The sequence below is a fragment of the Strix aluco genome, chromosome 2 (assembly GCF_031877795.1).
Source record: "Strix aluco isolate bStrAlu1 chromosome 2, bStrAlu1.hap1, whole genome shotgun sequence".
In the NCBI taxonomy this organism is placed as follows: Eukaryota; Metazoa; Chordata; class Aves; order Strigiformes; family Strigidae; genus Strix; species Strix aluco.
The window spans coordinates 52,370,376-52,395,194 of NC_133932.1; the positions used below are offsets into that span (position 1 = coordinate 52,370,376).

Genomic DNA, 24,819 nt, shown 5'->3' on the forward strand with positions numbered 1-24,819 from the left:
TATTTTCTCTGCACTAACCTCTCCTCTATTCCAAACCATACCCTACAGCAACCAACACCAACTGCATCAATTTTGGACAAAGAGGGCCTTGTTCTCTGAGTAGCACACATGGGGCTACATCAACGGAAACCGTGGTGGCCCAAAGGAGAATCAAGCCTGTTGGTTTTATTCTGTTTAAAAATTAAAAGTATAAAGCGACTCACGGGTTAAGTTTTACAAGTACATGTTCTTGCACTTTTAAGACGAGAAAATTCAAGTAACTTCAAGTAATTCAGCTTTTATTTCCCTGCCTTCATTTATATCAAAGCAGCTGCTTTGATTTGTCTCCTTTCCCACCCCACCCCAGTCCCCCACCCTGTTCTGCGTTTCTGGTAAACCCAGACAAGATCCCAACTGTACGTGGCTGGCACAATGAACCAGAGCTTTCCCCTTCCCAGCTCAGCAATGAATATAAATAATGCATACACATACCTATTTCCCAGCTACGTTTTCACAGTGTCATTTTTGTAAATATTTAGGTAGCATGAATCTCATCAGCACAAAGAGAAAGCTTCACTGAAAACTCATCGCAGATATTTACTGATAAATTGAAAGCGCTTCTGCATGCTTATAATTTATTTGTTTCCTTTACGAACCAGAAACTAATTGTGTTTAAAGATTATAGTTACCAGGTTATGACCGTGTTATGTATCCCAATAGCCTAATAGGAATATGAAAGTTAAGTACTATGTCTTCTCTCATCTATCCTCTCTGAAGCTATCCCTGCAAGAATAAAGGCCCAGGGGAGGCTGTGGGATGGGACCCTTTGGGGCTTTGCATCAGACACAACTGTTCTGTCGGAAACATGCTCGCCTTCCCCACCAATCCTCACAGAAACCCTCCCAGCTGCGCTTTCCAGTTAGCTTCTTCAGAGCTGCCTTAGACAGACAAATGGTTACTTTAATCCCGTTGCCGTCAGCCTTTCCATTTCCTTAGCTAAGGCAGAGAATTCCTCCTTTCCACCGCTCAATGTTGTCCTCCAGGTTTGTCGCACTGAAAGTGGTTATCGGTGGCCATATGAATTTTTTATGTTTGATATGAAAATGGTATTCACAGAATACAGTTATTACATTTGACTTCTTTTGTCTTCTATAAACAAAGTTGTTATGCAGTAAATTGTTTGCCACATCCACTTTTTGATAATTCTATTTACAAATTTTTATCAAAAATATGGTATTTACATATGTTTTGTTCATTTCTTCTAAATTTTGTTTCAGCTCATTTTAGTGTAGAAAAATACCAATCCTCAAGAGCTTTTTTTTTTTTTTAAATTTTTCTCCCTAAGGAAGCACTCCAGTGAGGGATTTGTTTCTAGATGGGCAGCTTCTGGAAAAAAACCAAACCCAAAGTCACTTTTAACCCTATGGAAAGTGTATAGCCTTGAGATCTACAGTGACAACGTAAATGAGAATGGGATAAACTGAATGAAGTCAAAAGAAAACAGAACAGACATAGAGTATCTTCCTCCTCTTAGAAAATGTAATGTAATAAATAGCTACAGCTGTAGTCCTGTTTCCCCAGCATCTTACAAACACAAACACATTTAAGCATCGATATTGCCCTGCAACTTTTTTCTTTTTTTTTTTTTTTTTTTGACTGCTACAGCATTGGCCTCTTATATTCACATCCTTACAGAGCCCGAGTGGTGCCGGCAACCTGGCTCTGGTGCCCGCACAGCCTATGTTGAGCTCTGAGAAGACCGATCGTCATGAGGGCTGCCGTCTGAGTTCTCTGTCTCTCCCTCGGAGATGGCCTGCATTGGTGTGTTATACAGCCTGCACCGCACGCTATACCGGCTGCTGCTGGCTGCCGGAGGCGCCCGTGAGCGCCCCACTCTCGAAGATGCTGACATGGGAAAATTCTTGGAGGAGAATCCTTCTGCGTTAACCCTGGGGGAGCAGGGGGAGAGTGGGGACAATGCATCAGGGCTCGCCGCTGGGGAAGACTCCTCCAGGCTTTGTGGGGCATCTGCTGTCAGCTCACCAGGGGACTTGGGCAAAATAGGACTTTTCAGAATTTCTGTGGCAGACATCCTGTAGCTGGAATCAGATCGGCTGCCCTTTTTAAGGAGCAGTAGTTTAAACTCCTCATTGGATGTGTTGGATTTTTTGGCATTCCTGTATATAAGCCCAGGGGACCTCTGACTGCTAATGGGAGTGCCCACGCTGTTGGCTGGTGGCACATTGCTGGCGGGCAGTGTGCTGCTGGCAGGGGTCTGGCTGTTGGTCCCAGATGATGCTCTCAATCTGTTTCTTACAGAAAGGTCTCCAGAATCCTTTCTCCCAAGAACTTTCCTTTTTGATCTGTAAAAACACAAAGGAACGCTCTTTCATACATTATCTTTATAGAATAACACTTAATGCTGGTCTGGAGTTTCACAGATTGACTGTGCTTTCATATTAGCTACAGTTCTCATAATCCTCCTGTCAAATATCAGAGGCTAGCAGTGGCTGATGCACTTTAAGCCACGATAGCTCTTGTGCAATGAATGAGGCACTGAGCCACAGAGTACCTCTCAACATTACCTAGCTCTTCTAAAACAACATATGCGCAGCCAGCTCTTTATAAAGGTGACAATTCATACAGAGTCTAAGGTAATAGTAATACTCAGTGTACCCTATTTAATATCAGAAATCTGTAATTTCAGTTGCGATGGCAAATTTCAGCTGCATACAAAATACTCTAAAATTGAAGAGGTGCCTTCTCATCATTCTTGCTAGAACAACTCACCAGAATAGAGCTGGAAGGCAGAAATCAGGAACCACCGCAGGTAGTTTTCTTTGGAGACACGTATGTTTGTTAGAGAGAACGGCCTGAGGTTATTATCTGTAAAGCACCCTACACATGCCATGAAGATACTCAAAGTGCACACCAGACCATAGGAAAGCATCTTTTAAAAGCTGCCTTTTAGAAGACTAATCTCAATAAATTAAAGAAGGTAGTTTCAGGACAAGACCTAACCATTGAATAACCATCCTGCAGCTATTGTTAGTGGGTGCCTGTGCAGGGCTGCATGTTACCATTTCCTGTTGCTGCAAGGTTAGGTCACCTGTGAATGACTGCAAACAGATCCTCAGTAGTGCGGGGTTTGTTTGGAGACACAAAGACATCCTCAGCATCAGCCTGTGACTCCTCACTCAGCGGAGACATGATGGACTCGTCGCTTGGAGATGACTCTTAAACAAGGAAAGAGGTCACACTATGAGTTAGACCCCACTGCGCTTTGCAACAGCACCGCCAATGTGAGGCACCATCTCAGTTCACAACCGCTGATACCGCCATACAGACTTTATCCTCTATTTGTATATATTGCATGATGGAGCCCATAAAGGGGGCACCACTAGGGGCCGAAACTGGAATCTCCCATTTACTGTACAGCTGTGATAACAAGGCTCCTCTGTACCCAGGGTTAGTGCTCCTCCCTTTTCTCTTTTCATATGAAATAAGTATCAGAGAGATATGCTCTGAATACACTGAAAAAGTGTAAAATATCTTTGAGTTGGCTGGTCAGCTAACACATCAGGGGCATCTATGCTTAAACCTACAGAAGCAAACCGATCTGCAACTCCAGCCTCCTTTTTGACTCCGCTCCCAGTCATGTCCAAAGCCACATGATTGGATATAACACAGCAAGAGTTCATAACTGACCTTTCAGCGAAGGCTCATCCACACTGCCCGCTGTCTCATCGGCCCTGCCATCATCAGAGGCACTTTTGGTTGGGATACCTGATGCGATATCATTTTCCTGCTTGCCACTCACTTCGCTGAGTGAATTCGCTGCTGCCATCTCTGTTTCGTAGCTGATATTCCCAGGCACATGGTGGTTTACATTGGGTTGGTGCTTAAGCTGATCACTGACAGCCACTCCCTCGGCCTGAGCTGGGCTTTCGCCTGCAGGCCCAGCTTCCAGACTTCCCTCACTGCCTGCGGAGAGCTCTCGCTGAGCCTGCACTTGTGGAAGGTCACGCTCCGTTTCTGCTCCCTGGCTGGGTTTCTTAGCTTCATCATCACCTGTGAGGACAGCTGAGCCCTTCTGAAACCTGTCTGCAGAGACGGCACATGTCTGATTCAGAGTGCTTTCTGGCAAATGCTCAGCGGCTGGGTATGTTTGGTCCTTCCCGGGTTTGATTTCAACCAGACCCACGTTTACTGAAGTTACAGCTTCTCGCTCGCAGCTATTCTGCCCGCTGAAAGAGGAGCTTTTCTCTAAAGGCAGCTTTCCAGGTCCTGCTTCTGCTGGGGAAGTGTCAATGTACGACATTATGGCCTCCTCTGTGGAGTACTGGCGCGATACTGGTTTCTTAGCTAAGAGCGGCCTCATTTTGCCTGGAGAAACGTCGTTCACCATCAGGGAAGTTTCCTGTATGCAGAGCAGGTCTGGGGTGCTGCCTTTCTGTTTCCCTCCTTCAGGCTTGTTGACTGCCCGGAGGTGGACAGACTTGAGAACAGAGGGCGTGATGGCAAGGGCGGAGGGAGGGCTGGTATGCAGGGCTTCCCCGACTGCGCTCTGCTTGCTGTGGCTGAAGGCATGCAGCTGGTGCCTGTGAGCGAAGGGCTTGCTCAAGACGTTGTGAAGAGCACTTAGGTCGAGGTGAGTAGGAGGTATAATTGGAAGTTCGAGGTCTTTGCTCACCGAGGCGGTACCATCTTTCGAGAGTGGCTGCTGCAGTGACGACTTCCTCTCCGGTACTTTTGGCTTCCTCTTGCTTCCCCCTGGAGACAAGGGTCCCGAAAAGAATGCGGTCGGAAAAGAAGAGGTGGGCGTCTCTGACTGGCTGGAGTACCCACTGGAGGGTGAGGCTAACCCTGCCAGCTTCTCAGGGGAGGCCAGCTTAAACTCATTATCAACAGAAGGGAGGGATGGGGTGGTGGCTCGTGACCCAGACTGGGACGTCTGGGATTCAGAGCTCTCTGGTGACTTGATGCACTCTATCACTGTAGTACCTGTAGCAGTGCTCGAATTGGACAAGGACCTGTAAGGATCGCTGGATTTCAAGTCGTTCAGAAGCCAGAGGTCTGCATAGTGAGGTTGTTCAGCACCTTCATCTTTAAAGGAAGGGATATCAGCGGTGTCGAAAGGAGTGTCCTTTAACCCGCCATCACCCTGGTTCACCCAGGGGAGCTCCTGCTTGGCTGGCAGGTTAGGGCCTTCCACTCGGGAAGGTGTGTTTGAAAACTCAAGGGGCAGCTTCATCTCCCTAGCGGTGTGAGAGATGTGCTGCCCGCCGCCGATCTTTGGTTCTTTCTTGTCAGGAAGGTCGGTGCTGCCCTCCGATTTCCTCAAAGACGAGCTACGTTTTGGTGGGGCTGGCTTTGCCTTTGGTTTCTTCAGTGAGATGCTCTGCCGTCCCTGCCTTCTGTGGCTCACACACTCCTGCCAGGCGCAGTCAGCCAGGCTGGAGGTCATGCTCCCAGTCTGGCCACTCTCAGAGCCTGGGGCTGCATAGTTGCAAATATAGCTTTTATTACCCTTGAGACCGCAGTCAAAGTGCATGGAGGTATAGTATCCTTCGGTATCCACAGAAAAGTGTGAGCTAGTGTCTGCCTTGTCCGAGGGGGTCTTTTCGAGGAAGCTGTCATAGGTGGCCATGCTGGTGAAGCTGGGGCATCCCAGGCTGTCGGCCTTTGGGCGCTCGGGGCTGAAGTCCTGGCGACAGGAGGCGTCGTGGTGATGGTGCAGGTAGTTCCACTCGCTATCGCTCGTGTTGCTGTTGTTCGGGTCATCCAGTAAATCTGCCACAGTGGAGGTGAAGGAGCTCGCCCTGTGGCCCCTGACCTTGTCCGCGTGGTCACCAAACTGCTCCGTGATGAAGACGCTGGAGTCCTCATTGGCATTGGGAGCGGTGTTGAGTGACAGCTCGGAGTCACAGTGTGAAGAGCCCGTCAGCGGAGGAGAGGCGGCAGGAGGAATGGTTTCGGATGTCTGTGAGGGACACGTGGAGCTGCTCCCGCTCCAGTTGCCACTGGAGGACTGGTGGTCATCTTTCTGGTCCATGTGGCTGCTGAGCAGGACTCCTGCTGTGGAGATAGAGTGAATGGGGCTCCCAAAGGTGTCCGAGTTGGATGAAATCTCGCAGCTGCCTGAATCGGCCATCCTTGACAGCCGTGATCTTCCCCTCTCGCCGATGCTGTGTTCGGGGCTGTGCAGGTGCTGAGGACAAGTTAAACTGATGGGCTGGTGCTCTTGTGAACCCTGCTTGCTCAAGATCTCCTTCCCCTTTTTTGCGATCCTCTCCTGGCCATCTAGGAAGCGCTCTGCTTCATACCCTGCACTCTTAGCGGTGGCATCCTGATGGCCCTCACTGGCCCGGGCGCCCTCACGAGGAAGGCTCCGCGAGCGGATGCGGTTGCTTACAGCAGCAGCGAAGACAGCATCCCCGTTCTCTGCCAGCACCAAGATGTTGCCAGCAGAATGGGAGAGGGAGGCGACAACGCTCTGCCCCCTCTGGGCACGGATCCGCCGCCGGGAGGGAGCGGCTATCAGGATTTCTTCTGTCTGGCACTCCGAGTCCCGGGTCCCCAACCTCCTGCTGCCAGAGCTGGAGAAGTCTGGGTTTGCATGCACAATCACATTGCGCTCTCTTGCCACTGGTGACTCGTCTGAATCTAGGACACATGGAAAGCCGGGTGAGTGGGAGACAGCTCTACGCTTCCCGGCACGAGACGACCCGCGCAGCAACCCAAGAAGCATTTTCATCTGCTGTATTCTTTCTTTTTTAATCTTGCTGAGCATTGGACCAAATTTAGCTTTGCTACAAAGAGTATGTAAGGCAGACCTTATCCCGGTGAGGTGGGGAAATTCTCCTAGTCCTGCAATGTGATCTCAGTTCTCCTATTTCTGCAATGTGATCTTACATGGAGCTGATCTTGCTGTGGTAAATATTAAGATAAATATTACATTTTCAGTTTTTGTCACTCTATTTCAACTAGTTACAGACAGTTTTCAGGAGTGGCTGCTGGACAAAACACTCCGTGAGCTTCTAAAAATAATTCTATTTTGACTACCTGTCTGTTCAGAATTTCCATTATCTGCTTCTTTACTACCAAGAATATTTGCAAGGCAACAGGATCTTTCTTTCATAGGTTCTCTGGTTGCTTATTCCCTATGATAAACGCATTCCTTCTGCTTCCCATCAAGTTTCATGGCAACAGTCTGAGATACCAGAGCTGTCTTCAGATGCAGATGAACATTAAGAAATAATGATCCCATTAGTTTTGTTTTGGGTTAATACCAATTTTACACTGGATTTGTCCTCAACAGAGTTGCTCCTGATTTACCTAGGACAAAAAGTGAGGTCAGCTGCTCGATTTCAGGCAAATATCCTTGGTAATAAAGAATGAAAGGAAGGAATCGAGGACAAGCATGATAAATAAACGGAATGTTTAGCAAAGTTTCCCATAGGGTACCAGAAGCTGTCTCTAAGGTGGATATCCAACTGCTCATCTGAGTGAGTTATCTGGCTGTTGTGACAGCTCATCATCACTTTGCTGAGCAACCAACATCTGTCAGTTCTTTACCTTAAACTCCCTTCACGCAAGAAAAAACTTTCACTTAATCTAGTTACTTTTTATGCACATAACTATGGGTTCATAACAGAAATAAAATGGAAAAAAAAAAAAGAACTGATTAACATTTACACGATAAGAGCTGAACATGTACATCTATATTACTCGGTAAGGCCCCTGGTCCATTAAGGCCATATGGAGTAATATAGCTTTGCTTACTGTAGTAAATCAAAAAAACAAACCACGTCATTCCCAAACTCTACACGCATTTATGCTTTCAAGATTTCATTTCTTTGGAAGGCTGGCTACCAGCTCATATCCCTGCAATTTAAGTTGGTTAGAAAGCTATCTACGGAAGATTTGTATTTATACTACACCTATTTCTTGTTGCACTCTTCTGGGGATGCCAGAGATGGTTTTCCTCCTCCTCAACTTTCGTCTCCGCTGTAGTACAGATTGTGAATGAACAAGAGAGCAGCGTATACTAGCCTCTCTGTCAAAACCAACTCCTGCAACCCATAAATAGGTCTCATTAGCCTTTAGAAATAGTAAACAAATTTTCATGGCTGGAACACAGTGGAGGTATGTGAGCTTGGATTAAGCCTGTGAATAAACATAAGGGAGCCCTTATGTAGCTCTTATGTAAATTATATCACAGTATATCACAGTTTTACATCTAATTCCAGCTCCCCCTCTGCAGCCTCGTCTGCCAAAAATAACAGAAGGCATGAAAAGAAAAGAAAAGAAAAGAAAAGAAAAGAAAAGAAAAGAAAAGAAAAGAAAAGAAAAGAAAAGAAAAGAAAAGAAAAGAAAAGAAAAGAAAAGAAAAGAAAAGAAAAGAAAAGAAAAGAAAAGAAAAGAAAAGAAAAGAAAATCAGGAAGGAAAACAGAGTTGAGAGCTCTTGGTAACAGGTCATCTTTTTTATAGCTATTTATCCATCTGTCATAGGGACAATGACAGTAACTTATCTGCAAAGAGTAATCTGTTGAGCTATAGCCTGACTTATTTTAAGCAACTATGCATAAGAAAACAATTTAAGGTTGTAACGCCATATTGCAGTAGTTGGGCGCTTCTTAGGAAACCAATATGCCAAGGGGGCTAACATTTCAAAAAGGAAGGAGACAGCTAAAATGGGGCCAAGTCCTTGTGCAAGTTTAGAGAGCATTCTTCATGAGATGACACATGGCCAAGGGTGACATAAAAGGCTAGCTACTATTTTTGTGTGTACATCAGTAAGTGGCCTGATTTTCACAAGTGCTCAGCACAGGGCAGGATGCGTGGGGGTCCACTCTGGTAATCGGGTCATGCAGTCAATCAAGATCCTCAGTTTGGATTTAGGAGACCAACTTCATGGGCACATTTATTTATGACCACGGTCATAGAGAAAAGGTAAGAATTCCACATTTTCTTTATGTTTCCATGGCATTAGCACAAGGAAGTGTATTTAACTTCTATTTTTACACTGTATTGTCAAAATAAAGTTAAAAGGAGGCTTACCAGAAAACCAGTGCCCATCTGCACTGGCTTTTTGCACAACTGTACACTCATGCTCTCTAAAGTTGACATGGGACAGGTCAGAAAAAATGTGCCAGGTCCATAAAAATCACTAACGTAAGGATTGCTGGTACAGTGGTTTGTAATCTTAAGAAAAACGAACAAACTAAACCAAACAAAAGGAAAAAAAGTTCCTGATAAGAAGCTCTATTTTAATAGCGTATAATTATAGAAAACATAATTATACACAGACATACACATACATATTACACTACATAACAATGTAAAACATTAAAAAGTAACTTTCTTGTAAAAGTTCTTCTTGAAATCTACTACAGTGAAATAGAGGCTTCAGACAGATGTCCTGTAACCACCAATGCCCCTGGAATAAGCAGAGGAAGAACTTTCTTTAATATGGAACGAAAGTGCTGTAAACTCCAACAACAGTCATTTTCAAAAAAGTGAACATTTCTCAGGGTTGGGAGTAGCTTAAAAAAAAAAAAAAAAAAGAGAACTGAAAGCAAACTCTTTGAAACAAAAAATCAATCAGCATCATTGCTGGTTTTCCAGCAACTGTGAGTTAGCTGAACATGCTCTGTGTGCCAGATGCACAGGGGTCATCTCCGAGAGGAAAGTGGAAGAGGGCATATCCTCCCCGTGATGCATACAAATTATTCCCATTAGTGCTAATGAGAATGATACACATAAACATCCAGAAGATTACATACCATTCTTGATCTGTAAAACTGATCAGTGGAAATTTGGTTCCAATGTATGGCAGGTGGAGTCTAGGCAAAAATGGCTATTACTGGAAAGGTTAACATTGGTCCCAGACCTAACTCTCTTCTGAACTGTGTTAGGTGACATTAGCCATGTTAGAAAGCCTACACCAGTTAGGGTCCTATATTGAATCTAGAAAGAGCATCATTTTAACACCAGCTTTACCTCATGAAAACATGCCACACTATCTATGACTTTCTGCGGGGATTTCTATCGGCAGTGCCCAACCTGTGACCTCGACCAGCCAGCTCCCAACCTCCAGCCCGACAGGGTCTATGAAGGCAGCTCTGCTGGCCGGCTGCCTTTCCTCCCATGAGGCGCTGGCTAGCCAGAAGCACCGTCTTGGTGGTGGAGACACCCACTCCGGGCTGCCACCTCCCTGGCTGGGCATAGCTGGCAGCACTGTGCAGTGTCACCTGCACTGCTGGGGTGGAGGGGAACCGGGACTGCGTTGCTGTGACCAGGAGGATTCATGCAGCTGATGGTGGAGCAGGTGTCGGGCACTTGTCACCATGACACCATAGGACAGACGTGCTGTTAGCCCGAAAGGCCAGAGCCCCTCTGTTGGGGGCTGAAGCTGGACTGTGGGCATACAGCACTCCCTGGCACCATGGTGAACCCCGCAGCCTGTCTTGCAGGAAGGTTGGGCACCACTGATAGACATGGGAAAGAGCAATGGGCTGTGACCTCCTCCTCAACCCCCCAGTTACTGGGAAAATAGAATACAAATATTTTCTCTGGGGAATGAAGGCTAACTGAAAGTTTCCTGTTTTTTTCCTGATTATTTATATTTAAGCCTATAGCCTTGGAAGTCAGCTCACTTTATGCTCTTACATTAATCAAAACTTGGTGCGAAATACTACTGAGGAAAACTCAGATCAACTTTGTGTTTACCATAGCCCTCTGGAAGGAGAGAAAGAGAAAAAGAGAAAGAGAAAAACAGTCTGGTTTTTGATTCTGGAAATAAGCCATCTATCACATTTAATAAATTATATACCTGCTGCTTCTATAGACAAATTCTCCTTCAAATAAATCTAGTCAAATGTATCCAAATGTTATAGAAATCAGAGAAAATGCCATTACTATACCTTTAGCATAGCTGCATGTAAAGAGATCTCAGAGCGATGGTTTGCATGCTACACAGTCATGCCTCGCATGTTTAAAGCACTGCAAATAGTAGCCTACATTCTCTAGTTTTTCTTCTCCTGCTACACATGATAATCATATGATTAATTTCAGTGGCTTTCTGCATTATTTCAGTCAGCTACATTCAAAAAGTTATCTGAGGTCTTTGTAAATACAGACTGTAGGTTATTTACACAACAAAAGTACATTGTTTATACAGGGAACCAGTGTTATGTTACACTGTATAACATGACTCTGAAAATAGGGGCCAAATTAATCCTAGATGTGGCTTCAGTGACTCCAGTGGTTACATGTGAGGGATGAATTTAGCCCACTGTCTTCCAGAAACTAAATCCTCAAGCTAGGGTCTTTGCCCCCGGACTGCACAATCCCATGACTTCAAATAAATTAAACAAAATAAGTACTTGACCTTCCTTGAACCATGCAATAAATACAAAAAGAAATAGAAGAGATTTGTACCAGTGACATTGATGGGGATAATGCAAGAAGAAATCACTTGGGCATCTTGTTTCATTTTCTCCTCTGGAGTTGGGAGAGGTAGTGCTTTACTCCAATTGGTTTGTTTATCCAGTGTAGAAGGGATATTATGTATTGGATTTTTCGGCCTCTGCCCTAACATGACATCTGTATCTTCGTCCTCTGGTGGATGGGACTGCAAATGAATACATTCAAAATCAGTGTCTCCCACTCAGGCACACAAGGCTAATTTCGAAACAAAGCAGACACACAGATCAGAAATCAATTACAGGGATGCAAGGAGGAATCATTCCAGCTAAGTCACACAACACAAGCTATTCTCCAATGGAAAAATAACATCCTGCTAATAGGAGAAAAATACCTCAACATACTGAAATTCAGCATATTTACAGTGATTTGAACAAGTCTGGACATCTCCTCCATCAGAAGGGGCACATCCTGCATTCATGGGTAGCTGTTGCAACTGTGCCCTCAATTACCATCAGCGTTAGACACATGGGCCCTCATTTACATCCACAATCTTTTGAACACCCTAGTCCACTGATTACTGGTGAGGTCTGGCCCCACATAACCATTCACTTGAGGACAAGCATCAGAAGGCCCACAGTTTTAAAGAAGACCCCTCCATACTTCAGAAAACCATTTGCATTTAATTTTTACAAGCTCAGACCATGAGCAGCTATGTGGTGGGAAGCAGCAGGCGTTAACAGCGCTGGGGCAGGGGGACAGTGGCCAAAGAGAAGAGTAGCCACCACCAGAAGAAATTCAAAGGGTTATTTAGAAACCATGCACAGTTTTACAGCATGATATGAGAAGCACTAGATACGGAAGATAAAGAAACAGAGAAAAGTAAACTGCATAGAAGAAACACAGGTAGTTTGTTTTCTTTTGGAAGAAATAACAAATCCCCCAACAATACCCTGTCTTGCAAAGCCACTATAATTTCATCTAGTAAAAGAGAAATAAGTGCGTTTGCATGTGGTGCTGGCTACCAACTCGGGCTTGGGGGTCTCTTTGTTTGCAATAAAAAAAGTTTCTGTTTTGTTTGGAAGGGACACAGAGGAGAAACACTTACCTTCTTCTGTCTAATTGCCCTCCCTTTTTCCATTAATACATTCTTCTATAAGCTGTGACAACTCTTCGACAAGCCCAGGACGTCCGTCTGCCTCTCAGTTTTTAAAAATGAAGCGCAATCCCTTTCAGGCCGGCTTTCTCTTCAGTCCTGAATTCCCAGCTGCTTAACTACCAGCCTTCCCCCTCATGCCTGCTGTTTACACTTCATTTGCCAGTTTTAGTTTCGGTAGCAAACAGGGTGAAGATAAAATATGGCTCTCCGTCTCCTCGGCAGGGCGTTGAGCAGGCGGGTGTTGAACACCGCAGGATCACGCCTGGGCTGCCATTGTACTTCTGCCATTCCTCCGCCCAGGCTCCTCACAAATCCCGGGGGAATTAACCGTCTCAGGCTTGCCAAAAAGCATTTACGCCTCGGCCCCAAAAGTATTTAAGATCTTAACTCAGCTGCTACTACTTAAACTGTTGGAGGGCACTTACTTACCTCACCAGTGTCACCTCCTGCAGCACCCCCAAACCCGAGACAACACACACTTCCTCCTCCTCCCACCCGCAGAAAACCCCCTTTTCCCACGTAGGATTTCAGTCAAACATCGCAGCCTTCTTTCTGCCTGCAGCTTTTGTGCCGATCCCCAGCAGACGTGAATAGCTCATATAAACTTCAAGCACAAAAGACTTTGTTTCCTAGGTAACTCCGCCCCCCTCAAAGTTTGATGCATGCATGCAAAAAAAAACCCCTTGCACACACGCATGGACACATGGACACACACACACACACAGACACACACACACAGACACACACACTGCATTTGTTGCTGATTCCTCCACTGGATGACAATGAAGCGCTGGACAAAGCGGGCAAAGTGACCCTGGCTGCCAGAGCTCCTCCTCTCCAAACAGTGGCATCACCAAATGGCCAGAGAATAAATACCCGCTGTTGTGCTGGCATTGCCCAAGCAATTTCTTGCCGTTTAGGAAAAAAAGAAGAAAAGGAGCAGTTTGACAAAAACATTGCAAGAGAATGAAATGCAACGGCTAACACTATTGAGTCTGTCCCGGTTCAGGCCTTTTAAAGGAGGCGATAGGAAGAGATGACCTTGTGGTCACAAGCTACTGAAACCCATCCAAAGTGAAGAATGAAAGAGGGGGGGGGGGGGAAAAGTTATTATTGTGTCTTACTGACATGAGAAAAACAGAAAAGGCTTCTTTTAGTGCAGTAAAGTTAGCAAGTGAAAAGCAAGCAAGAGGAAGGGTTAGGATCTGGAAGGGAGAAGAGTGAGACAGGGCTGTTAATTGAGGATTGCTTGTTTTTCCAGTACCTTTCTACTCCAGGGGGTCATGTGGCAACACTCAATTGGGGAGGGCGAACGGGTGCTGTTAAACTATAAATGTGAAATGTAAAAAAAAAAAAAAAATTAAAAACATACAGAAAACTTTTCTGGTAAAAGCACATAATTTTTGTTTGGATAAATTAGCATCAGAGGCAAAACAAGCTGAGATTTCCACCCTATTTCCTACCAATGGGTTTGTTCCCCAGAACAGACTACTTCTCTACAAAACACAGCTGAAGCAACTGTACCCACAGAGTGGTTTGGACCCCTGTGAAGTCTGTGCTGATTTTGCTTACTCAGATTAGACAAAACTTCAGTGAAATTGGTTCAAGCTCCTTGTACAGACATGCTTAAATTGGCCCAAGAATGCCTTGTATTGATTTGGTAACTCAAACTGTGTACTGCCTGGAGCTGAAGCAGCACGAGGTACTTATTCAATTACATTATAAATGATCTATTTCATAATATAAAGGAAATTTTTTGCATGAGGTATTGAAGCAATGGATATAAATAATGCTTGTCCTAAGGGTGATTTATCAAATACATTGATTGCAAAGGTTTTCTGATGTTATGATTACATCTCTAAGGTTGCGATCATTGTGTCAGGGTGACAACGCCCAATTGGCTTTTTGTCACTTTTTATAACACTTGAAAGGACAAACAGTGATGCCCACAATGTCCTGGGTCTCACTGAATCCCTGCACCTCCAAAATCCTCTTCTGGCAGAAACTCTGGTTTGTTTGTTGCAATGTTCTCTTTTCAAAACCAAGGAGTGAAGAATGATTTCTTTTGAAATAGGAAATAGAAAAAGGAGATCATGAAAACAAGATTGTTGATCACACTGGAAAGCTCTAGCACGTGTTTCTTGGTGGGGGTTATTATCTCCCCCTGCATTAGTTAGCAGACCTGCCAAATAATACTATGAACATTTTTCCTCCCGCTCATTATCAACACCACTGTGATGGATGAACCACAAACTTCAGTTTGAAAGACTTTTCATTATATGGTCTCCTCTCAAAAAAAAGCTGTGGTGAGTCTCTTCATCTTGTCCTACTCTCTTCCTAGCTACCCAGCACCTCCTGCTTTGTCCTGGTTCCATTTCAAGGCCAGGTTGGACGGGGCTTTGAGCAACCTGCTCTACTCGAAGGTGTCCCTGCCCATGGCAGGGGAGTTGGAACCACATGATCTTTATGGTGCCTTCCAACCCAAACCACTCTATGATTCTATGACTAAAACCACAGGAAGCCTCCAAATGAGCAGCCCATAAGCTTTACAGGAGAGCAGAGGGGGTGAATCAAAAGAGGACTGCTCCCAGTTAATATTTCCAGCAGGATAGTTTCTACCCAGTTCAGTTCTTCCAAGCTGAGTAAAGTCCTTATCACAGGAGAAACACCTTGAACAAAGTCCGTGGAGATACTGAATACATCAGCCAGTTCAATCTACTCTTCAGATACCCAAGGATGATTTCATCCTTGGTCCTCCGGCTGAGTTTTCAGTCACCTGCTCTGACCAGACTGACGGCAGTTAATGGGATCAAGATTTGAACTGAAATTCAACTTCCCCATGGAAGGTGTCGGAGGATTTCTGGGGAGGGTCTAGACAGGGCGACACAAATGTTGCTGAGGTGACAAGAGTTCAGGATATGAAAATCTTTGTAATGTCCCACAAAGGCCTATGATGGTCCTAGTCAGTGCACAAGGAGAAGAAGACGGGAAGGACCTTCCACCCTGAGTTCCAAGCACAGCTACATGCACAAGTCACTCAGGGGCAAAGCTCCCTGGGATAATCAGCAGGACCTCGATTTTGGCCTCAAGCAAGGTCTGGCTACCCATCTGTCTGCCCTGTCAGTGCAGGGGTCTCCTACCTTCCCCGCATGCCACTCTGACTGATGCCTCCAAGAAAACACCTCTCTGGTTACACATACCCACAGCCATGATTTGATGTGCCGAAGTCTCAGGTCCCTGTTTAAGCACAGCAGGACAAACTTTCTAGGTAGGTTCCTTCCATGGAGAGGGAGGACAAAAATTGAGGTGACTGGTAACATTTCAGCTCCTGCTGTCACAGCAGCGCTCCTGAGAAGGCTGGTGCCACTGCTACCTCACCAAGGGGTCCTGAGATCACCTACTGCCTGTTCCCATGTGGTGCCCGCTGCTGGGCAGCCGAGGCATACTGGGATATAGCAGCAGCCTCAACATTTTGACACCTCCATGCTGCGGGAGAGAGAGAGCTGCCACTCTTCAGATGTTCTCATTCACTCAGAAGACCAGAATGTCACTAAATGTTCTGAGTAAACACATAACTAAGCAAGAAATTATTATTATATACCCAAGGCTGTTCTGGTCTGATGGGCAAATCTGCAGTTAGGCAGTTTTCAGAGTGAATTTCTTTTGTGTGGGTGTGCTTGGCAAACAGCAACGGTGATAATCAATCTGTTAAATACAAAGCAAGAATACTTTAAATAGTTATTTAATGGGCTAAGATTGCTTTGAAACCAAACTGGTGCGTAATTGCTCGAATAGGGATTTATTCTGCACTCACTGACAAATGTGAGCAGCTTTATTTTCTGAGCTATTCCATCAACTTCAGTTGCAGGGGTGTCATTGTGCTTGTGAAACTGCTTTGCAGTGAAAATATTGGTTGCATATACATGTGATCTGATTTCTCAGTGCTCTTCGATATGAAAGTCCTTTGTTTCTGTGCACCAGTGAAAAAGTCTGATGTCCAAGTCTGAACTAGCCAACAAGGCTTCCCCTATAGAGAAAGAGGCACTGCTGCAGGGCAATTCAGCTCACCTTCCTTCAGCGCCTAACTTGGGCTGAGATGAAGCACCCCTGAATACTCTCCCCACTGATTTTAGGAAAAGCCTAGCGTTACTTGCAGGTACCTAAGTCAGGACACAAGATTCATCCTTTTAGCAAATTAAAATCTTAAACACCATCAGTGCAGTGACAAAGAAGCAATTTAGCAGTTGAGAAACTTGCCAATCTGGCAACTTATGGGCCTGCCCCATTTATTGTCCTAGAGCTGGGATCCAGAGAAGGAAATGAATGGGCTGATAACAGGACAAAAATGCCACTTCAGCCCCTCTTCTGTTTTCCATCCCCCAAAGCTTTGAGATGCCTCTGTTGTTCAGGATCTTCAAGATATAAGGGAAGACTAGTGCAAGAAGCATCTTGTGCACTAAATCATGTGCCTAGCCTGCCTTACCTATAGTGATAGCATTACAGGAGATACTGGGATTTCGAAGCTAGTGCACAAGGCATATTGAACACAGTGCAATGGTGAGGGGTAAAATATAATCCCAAGAATAAAGTACTAATTTTTCTTCAGGTAATTAAAGATGTCCTGAGAATGCTAAAGCCTCATCAAGAGCATTTATCCTCAACAGGCTTGTCAAATTTAGGCATGGCTGAGTTGCTTCCTTTCCCCTTAGCTGTGTTTGACCACGTAGGCAAGGTGTTACCTCACAGGAAATCTCAGTGGCTGAGTCACAACCCCCAGCAGCACAGGGCCAGTGCTGGCAGTGACAGTGCAGCCTTGGTGAGGGCAGGAGATGGCTAGCAGCACAGTGCTATTCTCTAGAGGATTATTTTTGACTCTTGCCACCTAAAAGTTCCAGGCTAACAAAAAGCATAAGAGATCACCATTATTTCTGATTTCAAGAAAATTTCCTTCCCAGGACGACTTTATGAATAAAGTGGGTGATATTCGCCTGAGCACAGCATCAGTATATAGCTTCAGCATCTGCAAGCTTCATATATGGTCCATTTCCAGCAGTGAACAGAACATACATACAACATACTTTCACCCTATGTGAGCCCAGAAATTAACAGTACATCCTGACTTCTTGTTTGAAAGCAATCATGCATGTACTGGAAAGGTAACATATAGAATAAGTGTGAGCTGGTGTTTAATGCCATGTTCACGTGAGTTGAGTACTGACTCCTTCCGTGGCCCTGGGTGAAATCTCCCCGTCTCCCTTTCTCTGCCTGTAAAATGGAGAGCTTGCTGCTTCATTAAGTCACAGGAGTTAAAGAAAATCGTATTGATTTACATGTTGGAAAAATTAAGGTCTGGTAAAAGGAGGAGAAATACTAATAAAAGGTTAGCAGCTTTCCAGTGTTTTCAGAGCACAGTTGACTACTTAATTAGAAATTAAAATTCGTACCTATACAGCAGCTTTCTTACACAGTCAACTGATGCTGAAGAGAAAATAATGTGAATATTTCTGACTGTGCTATTTCTGCTGCAAAACAGAATCTTGCTCACCTGCCTGCTCCCAATATTTTTACTTTCACATGTTTCATTCTCTTCAAGTTTTTGTTTTATCTGCTTGTGGGTGTTTTCTTTTCTTTTGGAGCATCACAAATGCGATCTGTTAAAGTACTGACAATCCTTTAACGATTAATGTACTGCTTCAATGTTTTGACATGGTAAAGACAGAAATAAGACGTGTTTTCTGACAGAAGTCATACCACACATGGCATTCCAGCAGGCGAAGGTACAAAATAATCATTCCATGATACAGGGTAGTAGGTATTAGGCTCATTGCACAAATAGTGCTATACAAGTTCACTCCAACGAATAATGCCAGGTAGGTTTTATTTCTAACAGCTACAGGCAGGATTTGCACACAGAAGGTGCATACCCCAACTCGTGCCTGGCCCTTAAATCAGTTATTTTTTACTGAAGCTTTGTACACCTTCAGCACAAAACTGTGTCAAAGTTAGTACATTCAGTTGTGCTTTCCTTTGCTATACAAAACATCCTAAAGCAGACCACAGCGAATATTTTTGAAATGGTGGGGAGATGGCATAAAATTACCTGATGCATTATTTTCTCTTCACATTTGCTCTAGTTGAGGTCTCAGGGAGACGCAAAGCCTGGCTGGAAAACATCCTCTTGCTTCTTGTCCCTTAGATTTCTGCTCACATAATTATGAACAAACTGACACTGAACTTTGTGCAACTGTGAGTGTAAATTTCCAAATATTCAGTTCCTTGCTTCATCACCCTTGTTTTATTGTAACAGCTATGCCATGAGGGGTTTGAGAATGTGTGGTCCCATGATATTCTGAACTTGAACACTGAGATTTTGGAGCCTGACCAGATGGACTTGGGGAAACCAGAGAAAATAAAAATTCACAGAAAATTAAAGGAAGACTGACATGCAGTTGGAATGACACAGCATCTTCACACTCAGTGACTGGCCTCAGCAGTGCTACAGGGAGGGTTGTCATGGGAACACGTGTAAGGAAGATTTCCCTCATTTTCACAAGTCCATAACTTCCTTGTACTCTCCTCAGATTTTTGTTTTGTTTCTTCATTGGCAAAAATGCCTGACTGAATGGTACTTATAAATGTGTTTGGTAGTATAGTTCTGTGTAGAGAGAGACTAAGTATGTTAGAGTTTTTCAGCTTTAAAAATGAATGACTGGGATGGATAGGAAAGTAAAATCATGTCTGCAAAACCAGGAGGGGCATGGAGAAAGGGAATGAGGAAGCAAAGCTTACTGTTTCTCACAGTCTAAGAACTAGAAGGGATGAGATGAAATTATGAGGTATCAGGTTTGAAACAAACGAAAGATACATTTTCACATAGATTGCTAAAGTAATTGTCACAGGGTGCTGTTGAGGCCAAAGGTGTAAATTTGCTAAAAAAATGTATTAAACAAGTCTCAAAATCAATGCAGACAGGTTTCTTGGTGGCTGCTATTCTGTGTTTGATCTCTGGCTCAGGAGCTCTGTAACCAGTTTCTGTATGAAACTGGAAGGATAAATTATGGGACAATAAACAGCATAAACCATGTCCTGTTCTTACACTCTTTCCTGAAGGATCCCTTTCTGGCCTCCGGGCTAAGTGAACCTTTCATCAGACAAATCAGGGCAGTTCCTGTAACAAGAGTAGACTATAAAGCTAACTCCAAACTTGTCTTGCCTCGGACACAAAAGTTCCTATGTTATTTCTAGTTCTCTACTTCTTCTCCGTGACAAAATGATCTTGCTATAGAACAGTCCAAATGTCCCTCCAGACCATTTACACTGGCATTAGTTGCTTTGGACTTGAATGCATTTGGTCTTTCTGGAATTTGTGGGACTTTGGCATCTTCCTCCCTGTAAAGATATTCGTGCTTAAAAGTGAATCTTCACCTGTTGTGGTTTTCTCTAGCTTGACTACAGAATATGCAAGATCTTTGTAAAAGCTCATAGCCACCTAATTGGTAGCAATGAAAAAAGCAGCCAAAAGGTACAAATGTGGAAGCCTAAGTTGGTCTCAGACATAGGTGACCTATTTTTCAGTAGCTTTCAGTAGTGATAATTCTCACAGGTCTCACGGTGGTAATTCGAACATTTCTCAAAATCAAGCCACTTCTTTCAGTACCTAAATGCGTGCATTTAACTTAGATGGTCAGTTTGGAAAAGTCAGATCCTGTAACTTTAAAAAATTTCCCAGCTCTTCGTTGAACCCTTTCCTAATTTAAAAATAACAATCCCTTTCCTAATTCATAAGAAACACAGAAAGGGGCTTTTATTGTTGCGTAGTATTGCTTTTACCAGCACCTTTCCAATGCATCAGAGAAGTGGAATACACAATAGACTGCTATGCCACGCATAAAAATTCTTGTGGGATTTAACATCTTTAGTTCATTGATTAATAGATGATACAATCGACTGGAATCAGATACCAAACATTACCAACAGTCCCTGAAGCAGATACTCATTTGCAGATGTCAAAAAGCTTATGCCAAAAAGGGTGAGCTAGCCAATAACAGCACTCTCAACTTTCTCTTGTAATGGTATCATTAAGTCATGAAGGCTGGCACAATATCAATTAGCTATTCATTGTTGCAGTGTCTTGTAAAAATCTCTGATTAACCTTCTGCCAGACTGAGCATTCATGTGCAGCTTCATCTTGCCTTATTCTCTCTAATTTTTAGAGTCGCCCCATGAACAAGGAGTTCTCTCAGAAATGGGTCAAGGGACTTTGAAGTGCTCTGGCCTTGGCACATTTGCAATTACCAAAGCAGAACATTGCCAGATGCCTTGAAATCGATAGGACGACAACCGCCAAGCAGCTCTTGTTTGCTCCTCCTTAGGGGAACACTGAGCCTAGTCAGCTTCCAAAAAAAGGCCCAATATGGGTGGGTACAAAGCTTAATATTTTCCCCCTTGGAAAGAAAAAGGTGGACTTGCTGATAAAGCCAAGACATCTGCATTCAACATGACTTAATTTTGCCAACTAATACAGGACTCAGAGGGTTGCTCACCATTTATTTTGTGTTCCACAGATGGAAGTAATGTCTAAAATACACTGGTTGTTTTCCAAACAGAGCAAAGATTCAGGCCTTTTGACACTGAGTATGCAATTTCAAAAGACATGCCTTGTTCCCCATCTGATACTAACTAAGAGAGCTTTATGTTCAATATACTGCCCAAACTATTATCTGTAACTAGTTCTGATCCATAACGTGAGGTCACCTGTCCTTTACCTTTCAATGACCCCACAACAGCACTAGATTTGATGATTACTTATGAAGAAGAAACAGGTAAGTCTGTTTCTCCTTTCTGTCTTCCAACTCTTTCCTGTGCTGTTCTTTAACATCAGGATATCTTCTTTCAGTTGAATCATAAGACCTGCAAATTTAACCAGTTCAAAGCCTGCAGTGATGGTGATGCTTTCCTCAAGAGTATCCAGATAATCAGCCAAAAACCCAGAATAGTTAAGATAATCAAAACCTTGTCATGCATTTCATGCTTTCAAATGTGAAACAAAATTCTTCCTATGGACTGGCTAGCTGACATTTTGGTCCCTGTGGATGTGTGCTGTACACTGTGCCTTATTTACCATTATAGTATTTCCATACGGTTAATATAATGGATTAGGATGAATGTACTTGGATTTTTAAGCAGAGTAAGTGATGATTTAATCACTACACACTTATAATGTGCTCATGGGTGTAGCATCTCTGTAGATGCCAATGTCCCTGCACCTGCAGATGCAGGACAGATCTATCCCTACACAGAGGGCTGGCATTAGACATATACATGAATTAAAAGTTAAATCCAGGTCTGACCTGTGGAGTTTAAACTGGCTCTTAGCATAGGGCAGAATGTAGCTACTATGGCACTTTCATGGGTCAAACACCCCGAGCCACAGAAGTACTGAAGTCTTGCTGAACCAGTCGGAATTATGGACCCGATCAGTGTTAAACTTGTGGATCTGGTGCATTTCCTTTAATGATGATAAATACCATATTGTCAACACTACTTTGATTTCAAATTAATGCAGTAGTGGCAAGTCAGCACAGACATACAGGACCAGACCTTCACCTGGAGTTCCTGCTCGGTTGGCTGCAAGGACGTGTGTGAGACATGAAGCATCTGAAAAAAGCTGAATGGAGGTGGACACGGCAGAACAGGACCATTGCCCATACATACGTGGAAACTGTAGTTCCTTGTAGCTGGAGAAGTGCTATCGAGCCTACTAGCACACACGCGAGCCTCAAGCCAGCACTCAAAGCCCTTGAGTTCTTGGCTCCTGGCAATGCTAATGCCAGGGCTGAAATTACAGCACTTTCTGAAATTACAGGAGGGTCCTGGAAGTGCTACCTGAAGCAGGAGCAGAGAATGCGAAGGACTGTGGAGGAGTGTGTGAACGAGTGCACATGTGTGCTGGCCAAGGGTGAAAAATAAGAGGTTTCTCAATGGAAACACCCACCCTAGGGCTGGCTGCTTAAAGCTGTGACCTAAGTTACGCTGCTGACAGTCTTTAAGGTCAGCTGTGTTGTACCTGCACAGGCTTGGGTGAGGGCACTTGTGAAGCACTGTCACACTTAGGCCCCACAATGCTAATAATGTGTTCATGCGTGATAGCTTTAGTGAAAGACTTACTGGTAGAAACTGCCGGTCCTTTATCGCTTGCCTCTTTTGACTGCAGATTGCAGGGAAGGGAGGAAAGGGGGGAGCCACCACAGCGATGGGGCCTTGGACTTTTTGCTCTCTGTTATCACCTTGGCTTCGATGTTCTGTTTTGGATAAGAAAGAAGACACAAGTCTTTCAGAGCATTAAAAACATATAAATATCTTTATTAACAGCACAACAGAGACACGAACAGGACATAGACTCCAAAGATGAAGGTCCTTCTCTTCCCCACTGACCAATATCTATGATCCCTGTTGCAACTGAAGGGGACGAGCACTTACTGGACATCCAAGCTCCCTCAAGAGCCATGCTCATACAACCCAGTGCATGCACTGAAGCTGAATTCTCCCCAGATGGGATTTATACCCTTTATCCCAAGTGACAAAGGAGCTACTTTCTAGCTCCTCTCTAGGCACTTGGGCCCTAAGGCCTGATTCCCAATGGGAACCTGCAGCTCCTGTTGCCTTGAAACATCAAGATGCAGTAACGCCTGCACTCTACCCATATAAAATATACCCCTCTGATGGAAAAGAAGAAAACACAGCCCCGGGTAGGATTTCCTTTCCTGGCTGCACAATGGTGCTACATCCTGAGCACTGGCTTGACATTGGAAAGTTGTTGCAGCAGCAGCTCTGTGTCCCAGTATGGAAGAGATCATACTGGAAAGGTCAAGATCTCTCCACTGCAGGCCCGGAGGAGTCTTTCTTCACCATGGGCTCACAAGCCATTCAGTCCTCTTTCAGTGTCAGTCCCAAGTCTCTGAAACCTTTGAAGTGAATGAGAGAATGCTTATGGACTTCCCATCTCTCATTTTAGGTGACAGTCAGATAATTATTGTTTGCATGGACTGCTGCTGGAAGGGGATGATAGATTCACCTGATGCACGTAGTTATGGTCCAGCCAACAATGTTTGCTGCTAGCATAGGTGTTTTCCGATCTACTGTTTAGTTTTAATTACTCCTGATTAAACAGATAAAAGAGATAATGAAATTCTGATAGAAGAAATAGTTGAGACACAATAAATATGTTTAGGGTGAATTTCAGATTATAATTCTACTCCAGTATATGCAGTTATTTGGAAAATAAAATAAAGCAGCACATGACAAGCTGCCTGCTGAACCTGCACAGCTGCTGTTAAACGTGGAGGATGGGAAGCTGCCAAAACTGAGATTTATAACTTTAAAATGCTGAGGCATTTTCTGACAGCTGCCTTCCCGTGCTGCTGTCAGGACTTCTCCTGCCCACAAGATGGCAGGCAGAGATCAGCCTGGTCCCGGGACAACTGCAAAGCAGAGCTGCTAAGAGCAGAAAAGCCAACTTCTGCTCTACTCCAACAGTACTGTGATTGCAATTCGGCTGTATGGCTCTTCGGAGTCCTATGAAGACATACTGCACCCACAGTGTGCTCCTGAGCCAAAATCTACAGAGAGGGTCAAATGTGGTAATTAATTGGAATGCTTTATCCAGCTAACAGATGCTCTGCTGATCCGAGTAATCGATTATTATTACAATCTGATAACAATAATAAATGAGCAAGGCAATGATAGCTTCCAACACAGGAGGCTGCTGCTGAACACTTTAAGGGTGACCTGTATGGACCTTCTCCTTATAGCACATAAGAAAGACAGGTTTGCTTGCCTACTTCTACTTGCTTCCTGATAAGAATTTTCGCTTGGTTAGGTTCCCAGTGAAAAATGACCTTTCCCTACCTCTTGCCTTCCTTGTAGTGTGCTGTTGTAGGATCATCCAGACGTTTGCACCTAGTAAATTCCCTTTATGGCAGAGATCCAGGAGCCTGGTGATGACCTTGATTGCTCCCTCTTCCTCCCTGTATCGCATGATTTGGTTTTGAGGCTACAGGTCTCCCGTTTGTTAGGTGATGTTAGGAGATGTTCCCTGGCCTGTGAAGGGGACACCTGCCCAACCTTTCCAAGCTGTCCAGGGTATCACCTAGCTTTCAGCTGCCACCCTTGAGGTCTGGAGGTCTCCTCCAGTATCATGCTTGGAAAGCCCGTGCAGATATCTGAGTGGGGACTCTGTAACACCTCTGGG

At 44.3% G+C, this 24,819-nt stretch overlaps 1 protein-coding gene across 3 annotated transcripts in view; it reads right to left on the reverse strand.

Moving 5' to 3' along the window:
* Positions 1 to 366: 366 nt before the first annotated feature.
* The window catches only part of NHS (NHS actin remodeling regulator), a 267,934-nt gene continuing 243,481 nt past the window's right edge, over positions 367 to 24,819 (reverse strand). For 2 of the 3 annotated variants that reach the window (XM_074814724.1, XM_074814726.1), the window contains exons 3-9: positions 22,737 to 22,870; positions 13,834 to 13,896; positions 11,426 to 11,618; positions 7,923 to 8,054; positions 3,688 to 6,645; positions 3,089 to 3,215; positions 367 to 2,342 (exon numbers count right to left, since the gene is read on the reverse strand). In XM_074814724.1, the coding sequence (XP_074670825.1) occupies positions 1,718 to 2,342; positions 3,089 to 3,215; positions 3,688 to 6,645; positions 7,923 to 8,054; positions 11,426 to 11,618; positions 13,834 to 13,896; positions 22,737 to 22,870 (4,232 nt within the window). In that variant the 3' untranslated portion in view covers positions 367 to 1,717. The remainder of the gene's footprint in view (positions 2,343 to 3,088; positions 3,216 to 3,687; positions 6,646 to 7,922; positions 8,055 to 11,425; positions 11,619 to 13,833; positions 13,897 to 22,736; positions 22,871 to 24,819) is intronic. The other variant, XM_074814725.1, reaches the window with a different exon arrangement.